General features: G+C 62.4%; 2 protein-coding genes across 4 annotated transcripts; one reads left to right on the plus strand and one right to left on the minus strand.

Moving 5' to 3' along the window:
• Positions 1-10: 10 nt before the first annotated feature.
• Positions 11-14,241, minus strand: SEZ6 (seizure related 6 homolog). Of its 3 annotated transcripts, none has more exons than XM_021550932.2 (17): positions 14,130-14,241; positions 6,309-6,878; positions 6,103-6,236; positions 5,070-5,262; positions 4,572-4,757; positions 4,329-4,497; positions 3,782-3,948; positions 3,504-3,698; positions 3,197-3,335; positions 2,918-3,114; positions 2,647-2,841; positions 2,376-2,567; positions 2,099-2,296; positions 1,964-2,002; positions 1,738-1,858; positions 1,555-1,657; positions 11-1,010 (listed from the first exon to the last, which is right to left on the minus strand). In XM_021550932.2, the coding sequence occupies exons 1-17, from the start codon at positions 14,191-14,193 to the stop codon at positions 981-983; spliced, it is 2,892 nt and encodes a 963-aa protein (XP_021406607.1). In that variant the 5' UTR covers positions 14,194-14,241; the 3' UTR covers positions 11-980. The 3 variants fall into 3 exon arrangements, with proteins under 3 accessions (XP_021406607.1, XP_021406606.1, XP_077643649.1); XM_021550931.2 differs by having other exon boundaries at positions 11-1,026; XM_077787523.1 differs by lacking the exon at positions 14,130-14,241 and adding an exon at positions 11,223-11,432 and having other exon boundaries at positions 11-1,026.
• A 3,529-nt stretch (positions 14,242-17,770) lies between these two features.
• PIPOX (pipecolic acid and sarcosine oxidase) lies at positions 17,771-20,820 on the plus strand. The gene is made up of 8 exons (XM_021550908.3): positions 17,771-17,896; positions 18,215-18,363; positions 19,019-19,220; positions 19,336-19,518; positions 19,580-19,732; positions 19,799-19,957; positions 20,066-20,141; positions 20,237-20,820. Exons 1-8 carry the CDS (start codon positions 17,771-17,773, stop codon positions 20,365-20,367), a joined length of 1,179 nt encoding a protein of 392 aa, XP_021406583.3. The 3' UTR covers positions 20,368-20,820.
• Positions 20,821-21,110: the final 290 nt, after the last annotated feature.

The following is a 21,110-nucleotide window of genomic DNA, read 5'->3' on the forward strand; positions in this document are numbered from 1 at the left end:
ACGCCATCGCTTCTTCTAAAACACCATTTTTTATTAATGAAACAACCAAAAGATGGGGAGGGGGGCGGCGTCCCCTCCAGACCGAGGGGGCGGCGGGGGCCGGGGCCACCAGCCCGGGCGGGACGCGGCGGTGGGAGGCGGCACAGCCATGCCCGGTGTCCCTGCCCGCCCCGTCACTCCGGGTGCCGGGACGCGCCTTGGGGACACGCTGGTGGCGGAAGGGACCCCCCCGGTGAGGGCGAAGCAAGCGGGGGCCGGGGGGACACGCAGCATGCTGGGGACACGGGAGGGACACGTCCCTGCGTGGCGGCGCTGGGAGACACAGGGTCGTGGGGAGACCAGCCCTGTGTGCTGGGTGGGGGGCGGGGGGACACCCACATGGCCACCCAAGCCCCTCGGCCACCCCCGGGGCTTTGTCCCCTGCTCGCTGCAGCTCCGGGGAGCCCTGTCCTTACCTGTGGGTCCCCAGAGCGCCGCTCCCCCTGCCCGTGTCACTCCTCCGCCGCACGGACTGTGGGGCTGCTGCTTTCCCCCTGCGGGGTCTGGGGGAAGGATGGAGCCCGAAGGGCAGGGCAGGGTCCGGGGACCCCCGCTGGCTCAGGGGGCAGGATGGGATCCGGGGACCCCCGCTGGCTCAGGGGGCAGGATGGGATCCGGGGACCCCCGCTGGCTCAGGGGGCAGGATGGGGTCCGGGGACCCCCGCTGGCTCAGGGGGCAGGATGGGGTCCGGGGACCCCCGCTGGCTCAGCCTCTCACGAGCCCAGTGCGGGGGGCTGGGTGACAGTGGGGCTCGGGCAGATCCCACGGGGGTCTGGGTGAATTGGGGGTGGCAGGGGGGTGGCCGGTGCCCAGGTGGGTCCTGCCAAGCGCTCGGCTTGAGTCTCCTTGGGAGAGGTGTTCCCAGCCCGTGCCGGGGGCCGGTGGGCACGGGGGGGCCCGGGAGGGGTGGCTGCAGCGCCCAGCTCCACGCTGCCCACACCTAGATGGACACCTCATATTCCCTCGTGTCCTGCAAAGAAAACAGACTGCAAGGGGCTGGACACTCGGCAGTGCAACGGGGTGCCTGGGACAGGGATTGGGCATCTCCCATCCCGTAGAGACCTGGGGGCACATCCCAGACTACGACAGCCCTGGGGATGCATGTCCCATCCCATCCATGGGTCCTGGATCAGCGTCCATCCTGTACATGGTCCTTGGATGGATATCCCAGATAGTGTGTGTGATCCCTGGATGGTTGTCTGAACCAATGTGTGGTGCCTAGATGGATATCCCACCCCACATGTGGTCCCTGGGTTGATGTCCTGTCCTGTGTGTGGTCCCCAACTGGATGTCCATCCTGATATACATCATCCCATGGGTGGTCTCTGGGTGCATGTCCCATCCCCTGTGTTGTTCCTGGATGCGTCTCCTAAATAATGTGTGGTTCCTGGAACACATGACCCCATCCCACACCCGTCCCAGCCCATGCACAGCCCCTGGCACAGGTGGCCCATGCAGTGCAGGGTCCCCAGGGTGCCCAGCCCCAGACGGGGGGCGTGGAGGCCAGTACTTACTCCTGTCTCATAGGTGGGATTGTCAAAAGCCGACTCCACGGTGATATGGTCATAGGGGTGGGAGCCAGCAAGGGGCAGCTGCAGAGCCGGCTTCCCCTGGAGCCTGTGGGGAAAGGGCAGCTGGGGTGGGTAGTGGGGGGCCATGGGGCCGCATGGGGTGACAGGGGCCAGCGGGCCACTCACTTGGAGAAGTAGAGGTAAATGCCCCCGATGAGCAGGGCCACCACCAGCACGGGCAGGAAGACAGCGATGGCAACGTTGGTGCCCTCCAGCGTTGTCCCCGAGGGCACGGCCTTGGCCACAGCTGTCCGAAAGGGACATTTGGGGGCTCACCCAGGGGACACCCCACATCGGCCGCACCCTGGGTGCCCCTCCACGCTCTGGCACCCCAAAACACCCTCGCCCTTACCATCCAGGTTGCGGTTGCTGTAAAACTCATCGTAGGAGGCTGGAGGAGGCGGGAGAAAGAAACCAACACCAGGGGTGAGAAGTGGGGTGCTGAGCGGTGCCGGCGGGGTGCCGGGGTGGGGGGTGGTGGTCTCACCCGCCTTGCAGATGGGAGGGGAGCCGCTCCAGCGGGAGGGGTGTCCGGGCAGGCAGCGCAGGCTGCTCTCGCCCAGCAGCGCCCGGCCGGCGGTGCAGGAGAAGCGCAGGGTGGCTCCCGCCGGGTACAGCCGCCGCTCCGGGCTCTGCCGCCCGCCCGCCGGCACGCCGGGGTTGTGGCAGGGCTCGTAGGTCTCCGCTGCGAGGCAGGGGTACGGCGGCGTCAGCGCTCGACCTCGGCTCGGGGGATATGCCCGAGGAGGGGACACGCAACTCACGGATGCACTTGGGGAGGCGGTCGCTCCACTTGGGTCCCCCCGCAGCGCGGTCATGGCAGGTGAGGGTCCCAGCGCCCGCCAGGACGTAGCCCTTGTCACAGACGTACTGCACGGTGGCTCCCACCGGGAATTTAGGGTTGGAGACCACCCTGCGGCTGTGCTCAGCATCCCCAGGGTCCCGGCAGGTTGTCACTGCAGGCAGGAGTGACCGGTGGTGACAGCAGCTGGGGATGCGCTGCAGGGCAGGGGGTCACTGGTGGGCACCACTCACCCCGCTCGCAGGAGGGCAGGTCACCGCTCCACGTCAGGTCCCAGTGACACATCAGGAGGTCCGTGCCAGTCAGCTGGAAGCCGGGGTAGCAATGGAATGTAACCACAGTGCCATGGAGGAGCTCTGGCTGTGAGGACGTCTTCCAGCCATTTGCAATGTCTGGCAGCTCAGGGCAGGTGTCATTACGGGGAACCTCTGTGGGCATGGAAGGCTGAGCAGGGCAGTGGGGACACTGGGGACACCAGGGGTGTTGTCCCACCACGGGCCTCACCGGAGAAGTGGATGACAAAGCCCTGCCTATAGGCAAAGGCACCGGCACCGGGGTCGGACTGGAACTGGACGGTGACATCGGCAGTGGATGCGTAGAGCTTGAAGCGGCCACGGGCGCCCGTGTACTGGCCCAGGATGCGCGCCGTCAGGTCGTCCCCGTCGTAGAAGGTCAGCATGTCCCCCGAGCCCAGCCGCAGCCTGGGGCAGTGGGGCCGTGAGGGCAGGGAGTACACAGATCCACCATCCCACCATCCCCATCCCGGCCCATCCCAGCACTCACACGCGGACGTCCAGCATGATGCGCTTGTCCTCCTCCACGTGCAGCCCCCAGATGCAGTCCTGGCCCTTGCCGTATGCCTCTGGCCAGTTGGGTGACAGCACCACTCCAGCCGTGTCCGTCAGCTCCCCGCTGCACACCGCTGTGGGCACACACCGGGTTTGGCACCGCCACGGGGCACCTGCCACAGCACCCGCATCCCGCACCCACCATGTCCCTCAGCTCCATCACACTCAACAGCACGGTGGCTGCAGTATCTCTCATGCCCCTTACACAGCAACCCCCAGCACCTTCTAGCACCAGCACCCACCACGGCACGCTGGTTCTGTCTCGTTCCACTGTGGGTCACTGGGGTCGACGCACTCGATGATAGTGGAGCCCTGCTCCAGCGTGTAGCCAGGGTCGCAGCTGAACTCCACCGTGGTGCCCACGGGGTACCGGGGATCACTGGTCGTGAAGTTCCCATACTTGACGAAGGGCTCATAGCAATGCCCTTGCTCGAAGGCTGCGGGCACAGGGGCAAAGGTCTGCAGGAGCCAGGTGGGCACAGGGATGTTTGGGTCACCCGCTACACCCTTGGCCCCATACCCTCATAGCGCAGCGCCATGCCCGCAGCGGCCCCGCTGCTGTCAGTGGTGAGCTCCACGAAGAAGTGGCGCCCGGTGCTGAGCAGCCCCTCGATGGGCAGGTACTCCACCTCGTAGGAGTCATACACCGGCGGTGCCTCCACGTTGTTGCCGTTGCGGATGATGAGCCTGACAAGGCATGACAAGGCCAGGGTGCACTGCTGGCCATGGCCAGCAGCAGCCACACTTGGGCATGGATGGTAGCCTCCAACGCCAGCCATTCCCAACAGCACCATCCTTGGGTATGGCCAGAAGTTATCTTCCTTGAATGTGGCCAACAGCACCTTGACTATGGCCAGTGGCCAAAGGTAGCCACACTTGGCCATGGCAAGCAACACCCATCTTTAAATGTGACTAACGGCACCCATCCATGACAGATCCTATCTTAGGATAGGGCCAATGGCACCCATCCTTGGATATAGCCAAGAGCACTCATCCATGCACATGGCCCCGTGAGGGGCTGCCCCAGGGTGCCCCCACACCCCTAGCCCCCCCAGTCTGTGCCAAACCTGTCATCGTCCTCTGCCAGTGACACCTTTTCGAAGTGGAGGTGCAGGCGGTGGCCATCCGGCGCTTCCAGCAGCCAGTGGCAGGTCAGGTTGTTGCTGTAGTTCCCGGGAAAGCCGGGCGAGACAATGCGTCCCACCGTGGCATTCCGCACCACGCCGCCACACGCCGCTGGGGGAGAGGGACCATCAGCGGGTGATGCTGCCGTGCCAGCCGTCCCGTGTCCCCGTGGTGCCCGTGCTTACCGAGACAGAGGGGCTCACGGGCGCTCCAGAAGGGGCGAGTGGCGTTGCGGCAGACGAGCCGGCGGGCGCCCTGCAGCTGGTATCCCGTGGAGCAGCGGAAACGGGCGTCCCCGCCAGGGTGCAGGCTGCTGACCGAGACCTCCCCGAAAGCCGGCCGTGCTGGGAAGGGGCAGCTCAGCAGGTAGGCTGGGGGCAGGTGGTGGTGTTACCAAGGCTGAGGAGCAATGGAACCCCTCCCAGAACCCAGAAACTGCCTCCTCAGAGCCCTGGAAATGCCTGGGTGTGGCAGGGCTTGAGTGACACAGTGCCTATGGCTGCTGAGAATTATGCTCAATTAATCTATAACTGCTATGGCCAATTAGCTCTCCGTGAGCGTTCCTCACCTAGTCAGTGCCCACTTAAAACACAGATAAACTCCAGGTGCTTCTCCACAATCCAAATTAGCACCACGCTGGCAGGGAAGCTCCCAGAGGATACAGAGGGGCCTGAGCCCCATACCTTGGTAGTGAAAGTGGTAGGAACCAGGGCTGGGGGGCCGGGGGCTCTGGAAGCGGAGGGTGAGGAGGTTGGCTGGGCTGCGGATGACCTGGCCCCGCAGCAGGAAGGACTCGTTGGCCAGGAGGTTGGGCTCCAGGCCCCCCGCACTCTCCACTGTCAGTGTCTCCCCTTCTGCCAGGCTGATGTTCTCTACCTGCAGGGGACACAAGTGTCACCACCACAGCATCACCTGCCTTGGAGCTGGTCTTTGAGTGGCTTCTCTGCGGTCGATAGCCCACTGGAGCTTGTCTGTGCAGGGCAGCACCTTTCAAACATGGTTAGCAGTGCCATAAATCATCCCCCACGCCAAGAGCAGCAGGGCCCAGCCGGCGGCTCTGCCAGAGCACCACAGCACAGCCCTGCAGACAGCCAGCCTTGCCCTCTGGAGCAATTTGCTATTAATGATGCTAATTAAGCCGTGCTGCATGGTGAGGAGCAGCAGGACTGGTGAGTGCGGGCTGGAGCGGGGCTGGTGGTGGACGTGCTGCCTCTGGCTCACCACCAGCCACTGCCCTGCGGTGGCCTCAGCAGAGATGGGGACACGTGGCCATTTGCCACTGCCAGGAGCAGCACAAGGCCTCAGCACAGCAGGGTTTGCTGTCAGCCTCTGCTCCTGGCAGATGGGTGCTGGGTGTTCCTGACCCTGCAGCACAGCATGGCACCTGCTGGCACTGCTCACACCTTCTCCATTAGGGCTTCGTTAATTAAATCTCACAGCACTTCTTTGTGATGGGTGCCAGCCACAGCAGCTGGTGGGCACAGAGCATCCTGGGGCATCCCACCAGCTCATGTACCCACATCCCTGTGCCGGGGCCTGAGGGTAGGCAGTGTCCTGAGCCAGCTCTCTTGGCATGGGGACACAGGAATAGGGACAAGGACAGGGACAAGACCACGTGTTTGCTGCACCCTGCACAGACACACAGCCATGGCACAGAGTAGGGAGCACACCACACTTGTCTGTACTTGTCTGGCCCACCCTCAGCCCTCAGCTCACCTTGAGCTCCACACCATAGCCAGGGTAGACAGAGATGCTGTAGGTGCAGTCCAGGCTGCCATCATAGGGGACACCAGTTGGTTCTGGGGACACCAGCCAGCCCTCGGGACCCGCCAGCGTCCGGTTGCAGGGAGCTGGTGACAGAAGAAACCCCAGCTTAGCCTCACTTCACCCTGGTTCCACCTGACTCCCTCCCTGGCTCTCACCTGGCCCCTGCAGTGTGGTGACAGTGGTGGTGGTGATGGTGGAGGTGGTGGTGGTCCCCTCCTCATCCCCAGGCACCACGGTGGCCCCAGCTCGGGGTGCCAGGGATGTGCTGGCCGTGGTGGAGGCCTGGCTGGGGGATGCAGTGCTTGACTCTGGCACCCCAGACGGGGACCACGAGGGGTCTGCACCTGGCACAGCCCCCCACGCCTCCCCCCACGGCCCGGGGCGCCCCGCTGGCGTGGTCAGCGGGTCAGTGGGGAAGGCAGGCCGGGGCAGGGCAGGGGTGCGGGGTGAGGGCTCAGGTTCTGGGGGGCCGGGGGCAGGCTGGAGGGCGCCAGCAGGGAGGAGAGGGCCCGTTCCAGCAGGCAGGAATGGCGCCTGGGCCAGGTAGTCCTTCTTCAGGAAGGCTTCGTGCAGCAGGTCCTCCAGCAGCGGGTGGTGGTTGAGGATCTTGAGCGTGGGCGCCGTGCTCACGAAGCGAGCCTCTGCCTCCCGCTCCGCCGGCGTGGGCAGCGCCGTCGGCTCCACCTCAGCGCTCTCCCCTGTCTTCCTTGCCAGCCCATTGAAGCCTGGAGGGAGGAAAGAGTTTGGGATGCTGGGGAACATGTGGAGCGATGCTGTGCTGGGGACTGAGAGGGAACGGGGGACTGGTGATGCACCAGGGGGTGATGCTTCATCACAGACCAGCACTGTGCCCTCAGTGGCACCCGGGACCAGGGCCTGGACAGGGACTGGTGCTGTATCAGGTGTGGATGCAGCTCTGGGGAGTGATGTTGCTGCACTGCCACACACCTGTGCTGCTCTGGGGACCAACACTTCCCATGGGCCAGCCCTGCACCACAGCCCAGCGCTGCTCCAAGGGCCAACGCTTCCCTGCACACCAGTATTCCCCCAAAACCAGGCTGGCAAACAAATGCATCAACCACACACAGCGGGACTGCGACACCCTCTCCCCAGCATACCCTTCACTGGGGCAGCCCTAGCAATTAAGCCCCGGCTAATTAAGGCACATCTGCAGCATGTACCATGTGAAGGGCTGCCCACCCCGGATGGGGACAGCCCTGGGGCTGGGTATCCCTGGTCAGAGATTATCCTTCACCGCAGAAGTGGCCATCCCGTGCCAAGGTTCTCCTGGGTCTGCACATTCCCAAGGTGCAGATATGCAGGTGATTACCATGACCACATGTGCCAGGAATGTCTCGGGAGCCTGGACACTTGCACCCCTCTCCAGGCTGCCAGAGAGCTCAGCCTCTTCCCAGGCAGGCTGTCCCTGAGCAGTGTGGGTCTGTCGGGAGCCCCCCATCCCATCGATGCTCCCCCCTCTCCCACCCACAGCCATAGGGATTCCCCTGTCACCCCCGTGTCCCTCCCAGGCATTAGTCCCTGAACAAATCCCCAGCATGCCCAGCCCAGCAGCTTACGGCCTTTAGACCAAAAATAAAAGAATTTAATCAGCCCTAATGAGTCACCCAGCATCTCCCGCTCCTGGATCCGGCACAGCACCGTCCCCTCTCCTGCTGGGCACAGCTCAGTGCCACCGGGGTGCCATGGTGACACCCAGCATCCCTCTGAGGCCACGGTAGTGTGGGCACGTCTGACTACCGTGCACAGGCACTGATGACACGATACTGCCAATTACCGGGTAATTATCCCTATCCTTAGCAGGGCAGGGCCCCGCGAAGATTAATTACTCTGCGACTGCTGCTTTTAAGGGACTATTAAGAGACATTATCTTGGGTGTGCAGCGTAGTGGGGAGCTGCTGGGTGCTGGCAGGCATCCTCACACCGCTGCTACCCACCCCTTGTCCCCAGCACCCCCCTGCCATCGTGCCGGGACTATGATAATGCCCTGGGCACTGAGGCACAGCAGGGACACCTGCCCTCACCAGCTCCAAGGGGTTTGCTTGCACCCCAGCAAGGCCAGAATTATATTTTAATGGGTTCCGTTTATTAGAACATAAAAGTTAATGAGTTTATACTGAAGGGCACCAAAATCTCTGTTGGGCTTTAATAGCAGATCAGTGCTCAGGGCTGGGCCCTGCACCACCAGCACTGCCCTGTGTGGTGCAGGCTGGGCTAGAGGTGCCCACCCAACCCCTGGACACTCCTGTCCATGAGCATGAGTGCTGGGGGGCATGGTGGTTCCCATGGAGGCTACTGGCTAAGGTCAGCCTCACAGCAAGGACCCTACAACAGGTCCCACCTGGACACTGAGGGCCCTGGGCTGGGCAGTCTTGGCACCAGGCCCTGCCCTGGGCTCTGTGTGAGGCTCTGGGTACCGCAGGATGCTCTTGGCACCGAGGGGATGCTTGGGACTCTCGGTCCTCTGGGGATGCAGGATGCTCAGGACACCGTGGGAAGGCAGAGGGTGCCCAGCTGCTGCCACCCATGCCCCGTGAACACCACAGTCTTAGATCCTCCGCAGATGTCTCTAAGCAGCTTATCTCCAGTGCCACAGCTATGTTCCTCCCATGTCCCCAAGGTGACCAGGGACTGCTGACGTGGGGCTGGCTACCCAGCACACACCCCTCTGGGCCCTGCCCCCCAACAGCGACCCCGCTGAACTCGGGGTGGGCAAAGGGGCTGCCAAGCCCCCGGTAGCCATGTACCTGTTGGGGTCCCTCAACATGCTGGCCACGGTCACAGCCGGGATGGGTCCTAATCCCTCCCATTGGCTTTGGCGGGCAGGAGTTTATTAACAGCAGCCGGGAGATGCCAGAGACTAATCCGGCCCCCCCGGCGGGAATCGATGCTGCCTGCTGTCACAAATAAATAAATAAGGCGGCACGCGGCCGCCCAGGGAGCCCCGATCGATGCTGCCCGCCAAGACAGCAATAACAGAGTGCCCGACTCAGGGAGGAAACAGGGCAGGGCCCTTGCCGGCCCCAGGAGCATCACAGCACCCTGGCACAGCGGCGTTCCATGCCTCAGTTTCCCCATCTGTAGGAGGGGGCAGGTGGGAGGTGCAGGCAGGCGGGTGCCTGGCACGGGGTTGAGGGCAGGGCCTCACAAGATTCTAGGTTTATTTTCTAATTTAGAATCCAATCCAGCGTTGCCCCCATGGTCAGGGCCAGCAGCTGTGATGAATGAGCTGTCAGGCAGCCGACACCATGCTCCCGCACCCACAGCCTCCCCGTCCCACCGCCCCCGGCCCCCACAACAGCAACAGGAGAGGGAACACACCTTATTGATGTCAGATCCCTCTCTGCCCCCTGCCCTGGTGGCCCTGAGGACCTCGGGCAGGGAGCAGGGCTTGCTTCCAGGTGTGAAGGCAGCGTGGGCAGGAGCAGGCAGGGAATACGGGTGTGTGCAGGTGGTGGGAGGGCAGGTGTAGGCAGTGTGGGAATTCAGGCATTGTCGGGATGCAGGCGTGGGTGGGCGGATGCAGGCAGGGGCACACAGACCGTGTGAGGGCGAAGGCAGGGGCGGGTGGGCACGGGCAGGACAGTGCAGCAAGCTCCTCTGCCACCCTGCTGTCACCACGGACAAACCCATGGCACCGATGCTGACATCCACATCCTGCCACCCACCCCATGGCCACCTCCACGCTGGCGCCACCGCTGACCCCAGATGCCCACGACCAAGCTGGGACTGTTGGAGCAGCTGGAGCGGGGACCCAAGGGGCTGCCCCGGTGCCCGGGGACGCTGCTGGCGGGTGCGGCCGCCAGCCCTGGCAGCTATCGGAGGAGCTCAGCTTTAATATTCATGGCAGCGCTGGCGGGGAAGCGTTTGACCTTGTATGTTTTGCAATTCTCCTTGAATTGAACAGTCATTTACCCGCTGACACATGTCACATCACCGCAACTGGTTCCCTGGAGCATCGCGGCGGCCGAACGCCGGCTGACACGCGGAGCACCACCGGCACTGGCTGGGCACCGGGGCACCAGCTGGGTGCCCATCCCTGGGGCATTCCTCCCTTCCCACCTGGTGCATGCCAACGGTGCCCTTGTCCCCTCCTGGCCACGCACAGCCCATGTAATCCCCTTCCCCGCTCTCCCTGCGGAGCTAATGGGTTTCTACAGCAATTTCCCCGCGTGGCAGCAGCGGTGATAAATCGTGTGTCTGCTGCTATTTCAGACCCAAGCGCTGTGCGGTGCCATGTCCCCCTTCCCTGGGCTCACAGCACCTAAATCTGTCCCTCCAGCCCCTCCCCTGGCATTTCCTGTGATGAATACCCCACGGCTGGGCAGCACTTTTCTCTGTGCCACCCCGCAATGGCCATGATGTAGGTGCCAGGCCCCCATGGAGCTCTGTGCAAGCTCTGATCTCCCCCAGGACCCAGCACAGCTCATCCCTCTGAGCAGCAGAGGAGCACCCAACCCTCGGGGCACCCTTGGGTGCTGAGGACGCCTTCCCAGCATGGGCAGGAGTCAGGCAGGGTGAGCAGGGCCACACTGCCCACCCAGCTCCGTCTCCCCTTCCCTCCGCCCACTGCCGGAGACAGTAATTGAAATCGGTTGCGGGAGGCGAGCGAGAGCTGCTTGTCGGGCTCTGCGTTGGGTTGCTCAGCCATGTCATACTTCCTGCAGACACCATCCCCTCCCATCGCCGCCTGCTCCTGCCACAGCCAGCATTCCAGCTGCCCCCAGCACTGTCTCTTCAGCCAGCCCCACATCCTGCCGAAGCGCCGCTTTCCCTAGAGGATGAACCAGCCAGTTCTAGAAGCCATTCAGGCCTGATCTTACAGCCAACATTGCCCCTTGCTGCCACCCCCCAAAGGGTATCTGGGGACCACCAGAGCCTGCCCTGCCCAAGCATCACCTCTCTCACCACCCACCACTGGCTGATCTGGCATTTCAAGCACCTCTCTCCATTTTCACAGGGTCAGAGCAGCGCTCTTGCAGCTGATTAATATTTGATCCCTTCAGCACAGCTCGTTACTGCATTTAAATTATATATGTAATAATTCCTACTGGCACAGCGAGCGTGCAGGCTGGCTCCTGCCGCTTCCCCCGCAGGCTGGGGGCCGAGCAGATCCTGAGCCTTGGCCGATGGGACCCCCAGACACCTTGGAGGATGTGATGAGCAGTGGCAGGTCTCAGCACAGGGCAGGCTGGCAGCAAGCCAGGCAGATAGAGGCATACCCATCTGCCTCTGAGGGGTCCAGCCAACCCCTTCACCCACCCGAGGTTACTCGTGGTGGGAGCAGTGCTGGTCCTCCAGTTGTCCCCATCTCCCCAGCAGAAGGAGGAAGGGATGCTGCCACTCCCGAGCTCCTGCCTGTGACTGGAGGGAATCCATTACCTCCCTGGTTATAGGCAGCTTTCAGAGGCAATCTTTCAATTGTGCGCATTTAAAGAATTGATTGGAGGCGAAATTATCCTCTCCCGTCAGAGCCACTGGAGACACAACTTCATCTGCCTCCCCCGGGGGCTGTTGGTGCTCCCAGGGGACCCTACAGCCAGGTCAGCCTCAGCCCCCACCCCAGCAGGGGCTGCACACAGGGAGCGACGCTCCAGGAGCCCCGTGCCAGCCTGGGGGTCCCACCAGCAGCACAGGTAGGGGTGGGGGCTCTCTGCTGCTCCAAACCAGGCCTGGGGGTGCCCTTGTCATGTCCTTGCCCAAGCTTCTTTGCACCCCATTTCCCCAGTGCCTGGCAGCCCCGCCTGGCACAGCACCCTGCGCTGAATTCATCCCCGCCGCTGCAAACCCACGGACGATCCCTGCGGCAACCAGGCTGGCTCCCGGGCAGTGGTGGGGGTGCTCGGCTCAGCCTGCGCCCCACATCCCCTCGGGACAGCCCTGCCCTCCCGCTCCCTGGCTTAAGAGCATTATCCAGATAATCCCGGCCTGGCGGCACGGCAGCGTGGCGGTGACGAACTCCTCCGAGGCACGCAGGGCACGAGCACACGCGCCGGTAATTACTGGAGCAGGGTCTGCCTCCTTCCCCAGCCCCCTCCTCACACTGAGACCCCAGCCAGCCCCCACAACCCCAGGGACACCGTGTCCCCCAAAGGCATTACCCCTATGGGCACAGTGCATCTGGGTGATGCTGGATGCTGTGGCACAGCTCATGGGGGCACAGCCAGGCCCTGTGCCCCCTGCCACAGCCTGTGCTGCTTCCTAATGCCACAGGCTGACAGGACCCCAAATTACAAGAAGTTCCTTCCAGCGTGGTTAAGATGACCTTCACAAAAAATGCCTGGCCTGCCATAGCTTTGGAGAGCTGGGAAGAAGGGCTGCAGTGGGTCAGGATGGATGGAGCTATGCCTGGCACCGTACCCCTCAGCTTCACCAGTGCCTTGAGGTCCAGACCCCACTTTCTGCTGGGGCAAATCCCTGTGGACACCAGGGGCTGGTGGTGCCCCACAGTTGGGGCAGGAGAGACACAGGATCAGACCCTGCACTGCCACCTCTCAGATCACATCATAAAGCTCCCCAACCTGGAGGAGAGGTCCAAGACTCCCTGACCCCATGTCCCTCTGACCCACAGCTCATCCCCATCATGCACCAACCCATCGATGCCAAGTCAAGGCCACAGTGACACTGAGCATGGCACTGCTGCATGGAACCCCTGGGAGGATGGAGGGTTTGAGGCACGAACCACACAGGCAGCTCCCAGTACATGGTGAGGGGATACAGGGTGGACAGGACCCCATGGGTCCCAGCCCTGGGAAAAGCTCAGCATCTCCCAGGGCATCCCTACATTTAAGACTCTGGGAAATGCACATGCAGTGTTTAATTAACTTTATTGATATTCAGAAATTAGGGGACTGACTAGAGGTAATTGCTCATTAGAAATCATTAAACTGACACAGTAAGCACCAGCCTCCCTTGGGGGAAATCTACCCTACTCCCACGACAGAGCCAGCGGTATGGACCCCCCATTCCAGTTTTGCTGCCCCCCCAGCAGGGCAGGAGATGGGGGTGCCGTGGCTTTGCCCCACTTGCTGTCTCCATGCGCTCCCTTTCCCAAGAAAGAAGGCTGTGGCAGCAGCCCCAGGCGGCAGAGCGAGCTGGGAATAGCAGCGGGCGCGGGGCCACGGCGCCCTTCCCCGGCTGGGCTCCGCCGCCAGATGGGGAGTTTATGTAACTCCCGCACGGCTGCTGCCTGCAGCCGGTGCCCACATCCCGCATCCCACCGGGGCCAGCAGGGCTGGAGCACGACCCGCCCATCGCCCCATGCATGGCCACAGTGCTCCGGGGCACCCCAATCCCTGACACATGTCCCCAAGTCTTGGAGGGTCCCCGAGCCTATTTTTGGGGCAGCGGAGCCACGAGGCATCGAGACTGCCGGTGCCCCACGGGTGGCAGAGCCAAGGAGCCGAGCTGGGTGTTGGCTGCTCTCCTTGGCAAACCAGCACCCGCCACTCCTGCGTCCCCCGTGTCCCCCGCGGAGCTGGAGGGGTCACCCCAACAGGGGAGAGAGGAGGAAAGAACCAAATGCCCCCGGTGCCCCCCACGGGGCAGCGGGGACCGCACGGAGGGACCGGCTCACGGCATAGCCAGCTCGACGGTGGCTCGAAGGGCTCGGTGACCGCGGGAGCGGGTCCGCCGTGCCTGCCCAGCCCCCGGTGCAGCGATGCTCCCCCCGCCGGTAACACCGGCAGCGGGGCTGCCGCCGGAGCCTGCCGGGGGCGGCGTTGCACCAGCCCGGCTGCAAAGCGCTGTGCGCGTCCCCGGAGGGGCGGATAACGGAGCGGGGGTGGGGGGGGATTCTCGGTTCACCGGGGGAAAACGGGGGAGCGTCCCCTCCGCACCGGGGGGCGAGCACGAGTTGGCAAAGTTTGACGGCGACGGAGGCGGGTTGAGGCCACCCGGTAGCCAAGGGTGGTCGGTGTGCACGGCGGGGATGACCGGGGGTGTCGGTGGGCGCTTACCGTGTGCCGGGGCGCGGAGCAGCGCGGCGAGGAGCGGCAGGAGCAGCGCGGGCGGCGGGCCCATGGCCGGCGGCGGTCAGCACCGCGGACAGCTCCGCTGCGGGCGCGGCGGCGGCGGCGGCGGCGGCGGCGGCGCCCCGAGCGGCGCCCGCCGATACCGGGGACGGCGGAGGGGGGGGGCCGTAATGCTCCGAGCGCGGCGCACACCAATGCAAGGAGCGGGGGGGCTCTGCCCGCCTCCCTCTCAGCCCCCCCTCGCCGTAATGCTCCGAGCGCGGCGCACACCCAACGCCGGGGATGTGGGGAGGGGGGGGCTCTGCCCGCCTCCCCCTCTAATCCCCCCCCGCCGTAATGCTCCGAGCGAGGCGCTCGCCAATCCCAGGGACAGGGCGGGGGGCCGGCCGTAATGCTCCAAGTGAGGCGCTCGCTAATTCCAGGGATGAAAGGGGAGGGGGGGGCCTCCCCCACCCACCCCTCGCCGTAACTCTCCGAGCGAGGCGCCCTCCAATCCCGCAGGCTGGGAGGGGGGGGCTCCTCCCTGCTACCCCACCCCCACGCCGTAACTCTTCGAGTGCGGCGCCCGCGAAAGCTGGCGATGAAGGCTGGGGGAGGGGGATCGCCTAACCCCCTCTTCCTCCCCGAATCCCGGCAACCCTTCGGGACGGGAGGCACCCAGGCCTGTGGGAAACGTGCTCGGTGCCCACCTCACCATATCCTGCCTCCCCACCCTACAGCACTCTCAGCACAGCCACCTCCCTTCCCCCGGTCTCCTCTTCCACATCCCTAAATAGCCCAAATTAGGGCTGGGCTCATCATCCTCCAAGCAGAGACACCTGGACCCGGAACGGCACAGAGCGGGGTCGGTGTTCTTTATGGTGGGTACCAACAGCCCCTCCCCAGCCCGCTGCCTCGGGGTCCCGGAGGGCAGCCAGCCCTGCAATGGGCAGATGGTGTTGGCACCGGCACCGAGCAGCTCCGTGTTGGCTGATGGACGGCTCTTGCGGGTGTTAAAAATATACTAAAAAAAAAAAAAAAAAAATCTCTTTGTTTAATAACCCCCTCGCCATCCCTCCAAAAGCCCAGATGGCTTCGCCTCGCCGGATCCCCCGCAGCCCGGCCAGCCCCGCCGCACACACAGCCCACGCAGCCACCTCCGGCGGGGGTTTCATTTTAATCCCAGGTCCTGCTTTGCTGACATGCATCATTTCTGCCCTGGAGAATGGCATGGCTTGGCATGGGGAGCCGAGAGCAGAACGGCAGCCAGCCCCACGTCATGGGCTGCGTGCCACCAGACCTGTGGCACTGCTCATTGTGCCACCAGCCCCACGGCTGTGGTGGGAGCGGGTCTGGGAGCGATGTCGGGATCCTTCTCATCCCGGGGGTGCTTCCGGCTCTTCTGCAAAGCACTTTCAGCTCTAAACCCAAAACTTTGATCCGCCAGTAGAGCCATCAATGTTTAATGCAGCAAAGCCCTGGTAGGGCTCGGAAGATGAGCATTTTGAGGCCAAATTGAAGTTTCTAATATTATGATATTCAAATAATTTTAATCTGCCTGATGCATCCCCAGGCATGTACCTGGACTGCTAATGAGGGGCTGACTTCAGCCGCTGTTGCTTTTGACAGAAAACAAACAATTCTTTGCAGGTGCCATCAAAGGATTGGGAATGGAGAGGTCCGGGGAGGAAAATGGGGGTGAGCGTGCGTGGAGCCAAAATGTTGCAGCTGGGAGAGAAGGATGCCGTGTTTGCCTCGGCCCCCTGGGGAACAGCATTGCTCCCTAAATCTTTTTTAAGTGTTGGTTTGTGCTTGGTGAAAAATGAGGCCAGCATAGATGGATGATGGGATTTTGGGATACGTCTGTCCCACTGTACAGTGGATGAAAAGGGTGCAGTGGGTGCAGTCTAGCACCTTTCAAATTGCATCTGATCCTTGCCCAGCCTCGGCCAAAGTTCCTTGTTTCCCATTTTTCCAGTGCCACGTGAGTCTGAGCTCCACAGCCTGTGCCAGGCAATTTCCCAAGCCCCCATTTCCCCCTCCCCATGCCATTGCCAGCCCCGAGTTTTCCCATCCATCCACCCAGCCCATAAAGGGAATATTTCATTTTTACTGAGCTCTTCTGACCTACACCAGCTGTTTAGGGAAATGGATTTTTTGCTGCCACAAGCACTGCCTCCAGTCAGTATAAACCCAGGTGAAGAGGACATGGCAGGGATGATGGAGACCTTGGCACAGGGCTGGGGGGACCCCCCCAAAAATACACCCTAAGGCAAGTTGAGGTCCTGCAGCTGCTTTTGGTCTTTGGGGGTGCAGACCTCCCTGATGCCTGGGTTTAGCACTGGTTGGAGTCACCTGCAGAACAAAAGCAATGACTTGAGGGGACCCACAGAGCCCTGGGGATGGTGACTCGTGTCCCACCAAAGGTCTCACCTTCTCTGGAACCTCACAAGCAAGGCTTTTCCATCCGTTCTATTACCACACTGCTAAGGGGAGAGGAGTTCATTTTTACCATTTAACGTTTCACGGATAATTAATTATTCTCCATCTTTCCAGCAAAAAAGGAAGAGCAAGTACAGGGGCTATTCAAAGCAAAAAAAAAGTCAGCTGAAACCCAGGGAAATTGCTGAATTATTTGTAACATCAAAGGCGAGAGAGGATGTGCTGATTTAACGGGGCCCTCTGCGATGCAGAGCCCTGGGCATGGTGGTGATGCTGAGACTGGGATGCACTCACTGCAGCAGTGCTCACGGGCAGTGGGGTGGATGAGGGGTCTGGGGGGCACCCCAACCTCTGCCCGTGCTGCCCATCCTCCTCCTCTCACCTCCCCACCACTGCGAGCTGCCAGGTCTGCCTTTGCACAATGTTGGGGTGTCCCTGTGTCCTGGTGAGAGCCTCCAGTGCTCCCCAGTGCTTCATTCATCACCACAGGCAAGTGGCAAAATAAATAATGGTCTTTAGCATTTTGTAATAACGACAATTAACCAGTAAATAATGCCTTTTACACCGCAGAAGCCCGAGTAAATTAATTCCCCTAATTAGCTGTCAGGCAGCACGGGACAGTGGCAGCAGTGGGCAAAACTGGCAGCCCCTGCCTGGGTTATCCCCCACTCCAAGGCATTGTTCCCAAACCCCAGTCACACCCAAAATTTTACAGATTTGCAAAATCCACCATGCCATATCCTGGCAGCTCTGGTGAGCCCTAAATCACCCCTATCTCCCGTTAAAAAAATAACAACAAAAGATGGCGACAAAATGGTTTATGGCTGTAATAAATTGTGCTGGAGGGAAAAAAAGCCCTATTTGCCTGGAAGCAAGGGGGGGGTTCCCATTGGCACACAAATGGAAGCCCTGTGTCACACCACAGCTGGAGCCAGCAGTGGCCAGTGGAAAGGGCGAATTATTGGAAGTGGTTTTCTTCACATCTATGGCAGCTGAGCTGCCTGCCCTGGTGGGACCAGGGGTTAGCGTTGGTGGGGAATGAGAATATTCGTGGCTGGCCAGCCTCAAGGGGTAGGAAGAGCATGGCCCCTGTGTGTCCCCACAGAGCTGGCAGTGGCCACCCGCTCGGCTGGGCTGGACTCTGCCCCGTTCCTCCCCTTAGCTCAGCTCCCATCAGCCACAGAGACAGCAGCAGGGACAAGGACATGGCTGCCCCCAGCCAGCCCCAGAAGTCCACCTACGATGTCATTGTCATCGGGGCCGGCATCCAGGGCTCCTTCACTGCCTACCACCTGGCCCAGCGCCACAAGGACACTCTGCTGCTGGAGCAGGTATGGTGACCCCATTCTGCCACGTCCCCGTTCCCAACAGGCTGGGCCGGGTGCCTGCAGACCTGGCTGCCCTCCACCGCGGCACGGAGCAGAGCCACTGCCAGCACTGCAGTCCCCAGTGCCAGCAGCCCCTGTCCCTGGTGCCAAGACCCTCCTGTCCCCAGCGCCAGGATCCCCGTTCCCTGCTGTTTCCCGGTGCCGTGGTTGGCAGGATAGGCTGTGTCCCCAAGGTGCCCACTGCCGCAGGGCGCTGGTGCACGTGGTGGCGTTGAGGGTGGCAGTGTCTGTGGTCACACCCATGTCCTCTCTGCCTTACAGTTCCTCCTGCCCCACTCTCGGGGCAGCTCTCACGGGCAGAGCCGCATCATCCGCAGCGCCTACCCCCAGGAGTACTACTCCCGCATGATGCCCGACTGCTTCCGCCGCTGGCAGCAGCTGGAGGCCGAGACTGGCACCACCCTCTGCAGGTGATGGGGACAGGGACGGCACCACATTCTGCAGGTGATGGGGACAGGGACGGCACCACCCTCTGCAGGTGATGGGGACAGGGGCGGCACCACCTTCTGCAGGTGATGGGGACAGGGGCGGCACCATCCTCTGCAGGTGATGGGGACAGGGACGGCACCACCCTCTGCAGTTGATGGGGACAGGGACGGCACCACACTCTGCAGGTGATGGGGACAGGGGCGACACCAGCCTCTGCAGGTGATGGGGACAGGGACGCAGCCACTGCCGCACCGTCCCCTCCTCGCTCGACTGGAGGCGCTGACCTTTGGGTGGGATGCGGCTCCCTTGGCAGGCTGCTGCCAGTTCCTGGTAATTTACGGGGCTCCACGAAGGAAATGTCATTAAGGAAATGAACATCTAAATGAGCCTCCGGTGCCTGTGCCGGGGTCAGGGCTGATGGCGCTTGCTGTATTTAGGGGGCAGAGTGTGATGTCAGTGTCCACACCCTCCCCACGCATCTCACTCTGCCCTTGTCCCCTACAACCCACTGTGCAGCACCAGGGTGTAGCACATCCCACGCATCACCGTGCCTCAGTTTCCCCCAGGGGCAAAACAAGCTGGGGGTCCATGCAGGGAGGGGGAGCAGGATGAGCTGACCTGTCTGGTGGGATGCAGGCAGACGGGACTGGTGCTGCTGGGGCCGCCGGGAGCGCCGGAGCTGGAGGCCTGCAGGAGGAGCCTGGGTGTTGACGAGGTCCTTGACTCCGCGGCGCTGGCCCAGCGCTTCCCTGGCTTCCGGCTGCCAGCTGGCCAGGTGGCCCTGGTGGACAGCACTGCCGGGGTGCTCTTCGCTGGCCGGGCACTGCAGGCAGTGCAGGTAGGTGCTGCTGAGAGGCTGGAATGCTTTGGGATTGACATGGGATGGTTTGGGATGGGATGGGGGTCCCCTGGCTCTGTCCTCGCAGCCACCTCCTGTCACTCTCCCCACCCAGGATGTCTTTCGCCGACACGGGGGCACCCTGCGGGACGGGGAGAAGGTGCTGCACATCGAACCTGGGGCCACGGTCACTGTCACCACCACTGCTGGCGTGTACAAAGCCCCCCGGCTCATCATCACGGCTGGAGCGTGGACTGGTGCTTTCGTGGAACAGCTGGGTCTCCGCCTGCCACTGCAGGTAAAGGTTGGTGGCACAGGGGGTGGCAGCGTCGTGGCCAGAGCTAATGGAGTGATTCCAGCCCCTGCGCATCGATGTCTGCTACTGGAGGGAGAAGCAACCTGGGAGCGCCGGCTTGGGCAGTGTCAGTCCCTGCTTCTTGACCCTGGGGCTGAGCCAAGCCCCCCATGGCATCTACGGGCTGCCCTCCATTGAGTACCCAGGTCTGATGAAGGTGAGCAGGGCACAGCTGAAGGTGGGGGATTCCCTAACCAGCTCACCCTCACCAGTTGTCCTCCAGGTGTGCCACCACCATGGCAGCCCCACTGACCCAGAGAAGCGGGATCAGGCCCCCTCGAGTGCCCCCCACCCTGACATCGCCGTTCTGAGCAGCTTCATCAGCAGCTACCTGCCCGGGCTGGAGACCCAGCCAGCGGTGATGGAGACCTGCCTCTACACGGTGAGACCCTCCCCAGGGCTCAGATCCAGGCATTTGGGGTCCCGAGCCTTCCTCCACCCCAAGGTGGACCCCACCCTGTCCCCTCACCTTCACTCCCTGGCTCCCCAGAACACTCCAGATGAAGATTTCATCCTGGACCGGCACCCCAAGTTCAGCAACATTGTTATTGGTGCTGGCTTCTCAGGTAGGCGAGGGCAGCCACCCCCCCAGCCCAGCACCCCAGAGCTGTCCAGGGTCGTGGGGATGGTTGTGTCCCCACCTTCCCTCTCCTTCCCACAGGCCATGGGTTCAAGCTGGCACCAGTGGTGGGGAAGTTGCTGTGTGAGCTGAGCCTGGGCGAGGAGCCATCCTACAACATGGCTCACTTTGCCATCACTCGTTTCCCCGGTGTGCTTGGGGCTGCACAGTAGGCGTGGGGCTCCAGATGTGCCCCCATGGCATCACACTGGCCTGCAGCTGTGTCCCTGCATCCCAGTGTCCTCACACACAGTACACCTCCATCTCCATGTACCCCGGGAACTCCCAACATGCTGCATTCCTCCAACCCCACACCCCGGATGCCCTGCATTGCCATGTCCCCATATTCCACCATCCCAGCACCTCTGCATCCTTGCTTCCCCACATCCCTGCATCCTGGTACCCTGCCTCCCCGCATCGCAGCATCCCAGCACCCCCATGCCATGCGGTGCCAAGCCATCTCTACCAAGCACCCACTCCTGGGGAACAAATTAAGAAGCTTTGTCAGCCTCATGAAGATGGAGCAGGAGCAGCGCGGAGAGACACACTCGCTTAGGAGTCAAGTTAAATGTTTTAATGTTAAATGTGCCATTTTATTATCATTAGATCGCTCCCACTTAATGAAAGCGCATTAGTGCAGCGTGGCTTTATGGCAGCGAGCACCGGGCTTGGCCTGTGTGCTTCCAGGAGATAGTGGGGAAAGGGAAACAGCCTGCCAAGGAGGGAGGGGGGTCCCCAGGGTGCAGAGTGTCCCTGGGGCCAGGTGCAGGGCACAGCACGTGGCACGGGGACAGCACAGGGCCAGGGCTGAGGCTGCCTGCAGGCAGCCAGCAATGCACATCATCATCTCCTCCGCGTTAATTATTTAGCGCCAGCGGGCAGAGGCTCTGTCCCGCTGCTCATCTGCATATTTATG

Source organism: Lonchura striata, chromosome 20, assembly GCF_046129695.1.
Source record: "Lonchura striata isolate bLonStr1 chromosome 20, bLonStr1.mat, whole genome shotgun sequence".
In the NCBI taxonomy this organism is placed as follows: Eukaryota; Metazoa; Chordata; class Aves; order Passeriformes; family Estrildidae; genus Lonchura; species Lonchura striata.

What these genes read in the sequence shown, in the direction of transcription:
- SEZ6 (XM_077787523.1), bottom strand. Translation starts at nt 11,397, where the DNA reads ATGGGTATGCCTCTATCTGCCTGGCTTGCTGCCAGCCTGCCCTGTGCT. An exon ending in CTTTGTCATCCACTTCTCCG is followed by an intron (nt 2,842 to 2,917) that starts GTGAGGCCCGTG and finishes CCATGCCCACAG; the next exon opens with AGGTTCCCCGTAATGACACC. An exon ending in ATCCCACCTATGAGACAGGA is followed by an intron (nt 1,027 to 1,554) that starts GTAAGTACTGGC and finishes AGCCCCTTGCAG; the next exon opens with TCTGTTTTCTTTGCAGGACA.
- PIPOX (XM_021550908.3), top strand. Translation starts at nt 17,771, where the DNA reads ATGGCTGCCCCCAGCCAGCCCCAGAAGTCCACCTACGATGTCATTGTC. An exon ending in ACACTCTGCTGCTGGAGCAG is followed by an intron (nt 17,897 to 18,214) that starts GTATGGTGACCC and finishes TCTGCCTTACAG; the next exon opens with TTCCTCCTGCCCCACTCTCG. An exon ending in AGTACCCAGGTCTGATGAAG is followed by an intron (nt 19,733 to 19,798) that starts GTGAGCAGGGCA and finishes GTTGTCCTCCAG; the next exon opens with GTGTGCCACCACCATGGCAG.